This window comes from Camellia sinensis, chromosome 5 (genome assembly GCF_055761805.1).
Source record: "Camellia sinensis isolate YWXY chromosome 5, ASM5576180v1, whole genome shotgun sequence".
Lineage (NCBI taxonomy): Eukaryota > Viridiplantae > Streptophyta > Magnoliopsida > Ericales > Theaceae > Camellia > Camellia sinensis.
In genome coordinates, this window is record NC_138965.1 from 138,281,837 (window position 1) to 138,286,365 (window position 4,529).

A 4,529-nucleotide genomic window follows, 5' to 3' on the forward strand; every position below is an offset into this window, starting at 1 on the left:
CCTTTCTGAAATATATTATTTAAATTTAAGTAGGTTAGAGAGATGATGTGGGATAAGTCTAATTGTATAAATGATAAATTTTGTAACAAAAAAAGTATAGACAATAATTTGATATTTTCATCTTTTTACATTAGAATGAAATGGAATGAAACTTCATTACATCAAAACATTTATTCTCACATTAAATTTACTAAAATGATGATGATAAAAAATACATTATAAATGATCATTATATAAAAAAATTTAAAAATAATAATTTCAATCCATTAACTTTTTCACGTGTTTATTAACTTTTTTATATTTTTACTTCAACTATATTATTTATTTAAATATTATTAATTTTATAGAATGGCATATCAACAACAAAGATGAAGGAACATGATCCTAAGTATTAAATACATTTTGTCTAGTATTTGAAAGCTAGCTACATATAGCTAGTAATTGTAAGTTGAGTCAAAATACTTAATCATATACGTGCATTAGAGTTGAAAAAAATAAATTATACTAAACATTTTGACTAGCAACCATTATATGTCTAGTGAGTTAGAGATACTCTTATGCCTTATTTTAATAAATCAAACCAAGTCTAATTGTATTTATTTTTCTTTTTCTTTTTCTTTTTTTTCAAATGTAAGTGATATTCAACCCTTAATTTTATGTTTATTATCAACTTGTTTGGTTCTAATTTTCAAAAAATAGTTTTCAAAAAATTTTACTTTTTTATTTTATGTATTTTAATGTTTTAATGAATTCTTTTTAATATTTTAAGCATTTTTTTAAAAAAATTTAGACACACCTAATATAAATATACATAAAAAGTATAATATTTATAAAAAAAAAATTTAAAAATACACTAAATACCAAAAAATATAAAAATATATATACATATATATATAAATTCAATATATTTTTTCATATTTTTGTGTATTTATTAATTTTTTAAAATATTTTTTTATAAATATTTTATTATTTAAATATATAATTAAAAAAAATTAAATTCAGAAAATTAAAACTAAACGGATGATTTTTTTTTTTCAAATGTTGAATGATAATTTTAGTGTAAATTACGCAATTAATTTTATTTGGGACAACCACATGCACCCGGACTATTAAAAGTCCCTCCAAACTCTCAACTACACCGATGACGTTCGCCGGTCGTTTTCATTCACCCGCTGTGTACTAAACACGCAATCAACCCCATCCCCTCCTATTTCCTGATCCAAGGCATTATTTAAATTCGTCCTTAACCAATCATAATTATTATATCTTTTATTATTTTTAATCATTTAATATAAAATTATATAAATTTTATTATTTTTATTAGTCGCGACACAGTTAGAGTATGATGCCCATAAACACCATATAACTTCTTTACCCCCATCCTCCTTCCCCCCATCCATCTGCTCTAGTATCTCTTTTCTTTCTAACTACTAGTAACAACACTGAATTCTTGAAACCAAACCAAGAATATTAACCAAACCAAGAATATTAAAAATAAAAATAAAAAAAATGAAAGAAGACCAACAGCAACAACCACAACCACCTCTCCACCACCACCGCCGCCGCGTCGCCGCTTTCACCCACAAGAACTTCACCAAACCCACCGCCTATCTCATCCTCCTCCTCCTCTCCTACGCCTTCGGTTATCTCTCCTCCCCATCCTCCACCTCCCACCACCACCACCATCAGCACCCCTCTCCTCTACCCCCAACAATTCCCCAATCCACACTCTCCGACACCACCGTCTTCGCCGCCGACAAAGACCACTACCGTTTCACAACTCAGTGCGCCGACCCAGTCCCTTCCAAACTCGTCCGCCAAACGATTCTCGACCGAGTCTTCAACGGAACGTCGCCGTACGACAACTTCCCCCCGGCGCACGCTAGCACTCTCCTCCGCCGGAAGAGAATCAAAGGGTGGGGCTCATACGGCGCCGTATTCGAGAACCTAATCCGCAAAGTAAAACCCAAGACCATAATCGAGGTTGGCACGTTCTTGGGCGCCTCGGCGATTCACATGGCCGAGTTGGCGAGTGGACTCGGCCTGAAGACTCAAATCGTCTGTATCGACGATTTTCGAGGATGGCCCGGTTTTCGCGACCGGTTCAGGGACATCAAGATGGTGAACGGCGACGTTTTGCTTCTGTACCAGTTCATGCAGAACGTGGTTCAATCAAACGCGACCGAGTCGGTTCTGTATGTTCCGTTTGCTACCGGGTCGGGTCTTGAGAAACTGTGTCAGTGGGGCGTGTTTGGGGACTTAATCGAGGTTGATGCGGGTCATGATTTTCATTCGGCCTGGTCAGATATAAACCGTGCTTATAGACTGCTCAGACCGGGTGGTGTTATTTTTGGGCATGACTACTTGACGTCGGCTGACAATAAGGGGGTGAGGAGAGCTGTGAATATGTTTGCCCGAGTCAAAGGACTCCGAGTCCAACTCGATGGCCAACACTGGGTCATTGGCTCAGCCTAGCTCTCAACTTCAAGGTCAGTAATTTCCTATCCATTACTTCAAATTTAGATGATAATAATAAATAATAAAAAAAATTGGAAAAAAATAATAATAATAAGATGTGTTACATGTACATAAATTATTCACAAAAGAGAGACGAGGGACACTTTGCACTTCACTCAACACAAGATGAGAGTAATTCTAAGCATACAAAAATTAGTTAGAGAATTAAATACAGAACTTATATTGGTGTATAGGATTGTTTAGAACTGGACCCATAAATTCTGTAAAATTTTATTATGTTCTGTATTGTATTGTATTGTATTTTTTTTTTTTATTTGAATTTTGTGTTTGTAATAGAACTGTACAAGAATAATGATTATATATATATAGACATGTGTTTTTAAGAGTTGTGTTATGCAAATTTGATTAATTGTATAAGGAGTGCACATATATTAATAAGATAGTACATAGCAATTGGAGTGATAGAAGAACGGAGTTTTGAGTGAATTGTGAATTAATTTTTTTTAGTAATTTTTTGATTTTTTATAAGGAATTTTTAGTTTAAGATTTTTGATATTGAAATTTTATAAAATAAAAGATACGTAATACTTTTATAGTAGTTGAAGTGTTTTAACTAAATTTCAGCAAAGAGAAATTTCTCTTCACAAGCATATTTAACATATTTAAGGTCAGTTTTTTCTCTTTTTTTTCAAGTTCATTTTTTTTCATTTCCTTTTAATTTTAGTTTTACTTTCATAGATCAAAAACTTTCTCGTTATCAATATATTATTAGTTTAAATTCGCATTCTAAAAACCTAATTTATTAATTAATAATACAATTTTTGTAGTTTCGAACACCTAGCAGATCTTAAATGTCCTCCCATCATCATTGTTTTGTACAAAGACTTCTTATCACGAGCAATGATATATCTCTCTAATTTTAAAATTCTAATTGAACTTTAATGATATAACAGATAATAAAAAAAATAAAAATAAAATAAAACTAAAGTCAAAACATCACATCGCAATGAGATTCACTCCCATTAGAGCTCAATAAAGCTCCTTTATTAGAGCTCCCAATCATTAACACTCAGAACAGAGAGAGAGAGAGAGAGAGAGAGAAAAAAGGGGAGGGAGAGGGAGGGGGAGGTGGGTGTGAGTGAGTGAGTGAGTTGAGTTGAAAGGGTTTTGGTTGGAGTTTGGATGTGTTTGCAAATTTGAATGTAAATTAGGTATTTTACCTATTGAGGTTCTCAATTAATAAGAAAAATTATATTAGACATTTTTTATTATCTAAAGTTGGAGAGAGATGCATCACTATTTTTTTATATATATAATAAAAGACCTGAAAGTAGAGAGAACAATTTTATAATTTATACTCCATCTCAAAATATTAGCTTCTTTTAGGAAATTTAACTTTTTTTGGTAGTATAATTATTATATTTCAAAAATGTTAATTTTTCAAAACTACTCTTTGGTAGTACAATTATTACATTTCAAAAATATTAATGTTAATGAATTTAAAAGAATGAAAAAATTAAATAAAAAAATTCATGTTATTTTAGTCATTTTAATCATTGATTTTTTTAAAAAAAATTAATATTTTAAGACAATAAAAAATAAAATAAGAGACTAATATATTAGGACAAAAGGAATATTAATTTTTTGACTTATTTTAAAGGGGCCTCAATCTCAATTAATTTGAGGGTGATTGTTTTAGGTTTTTTATTGGGTGTTAGTTTGTGAAAATTTCTGGCGCTTATTGACAGATTAACAGGCACTTTCTTTTCTTTGGTCTGACTTGGTTGTTGTTGCATCATTATTGCAATAATATTGTATTTACAATCTAATCATATATTAACAATGAAATCACTATCATCACGATGCTCTCATGTCAAAAATATTGCCTTTGGATCTTGACATTTCATAAAGTTTGCATTTAGTTGGATGAAAATGAAAACAAAATAAAATAAAATAAAATGAAGTAGAAATTTATATTTGTTATTATTATTATTATTATTATCATCATTTTTTCCTTTTATATTTTTTTCCCTCTATAAAAATTTAATATT

At 30.4% G+C, this 4,529-nt stretch overlaps 1 protein-coding gene across 1 annotated transcript; it reads left to right on the plus strand.

Moving 5' to 3' along the window:
- The first annotated feature begins 1,244 nt into the window (after positions 1 to 1,244).
- Positions 1,245 to 2,861, plus strand: LOC114319411 (S-adenosyl-L-methionine-dependent methyltransferases superfamily protein). The gene has a single exon (XM_028266418.2). The coding sequence runs from the start codon at positions 1,510 to 1,512 to the stop codon at positions 2,473 to 2,475; it is 966 nt and encodes a 321-aa protein (XP_028122219.2). The 5' UTR covers positions 1,245 to 1,509; the 3' UTR covers positions 2,476 to 2,861.
- The last annotated feature ends 1,668 nt before the right edge of the window (positions 2,862 to 4,529 follow it).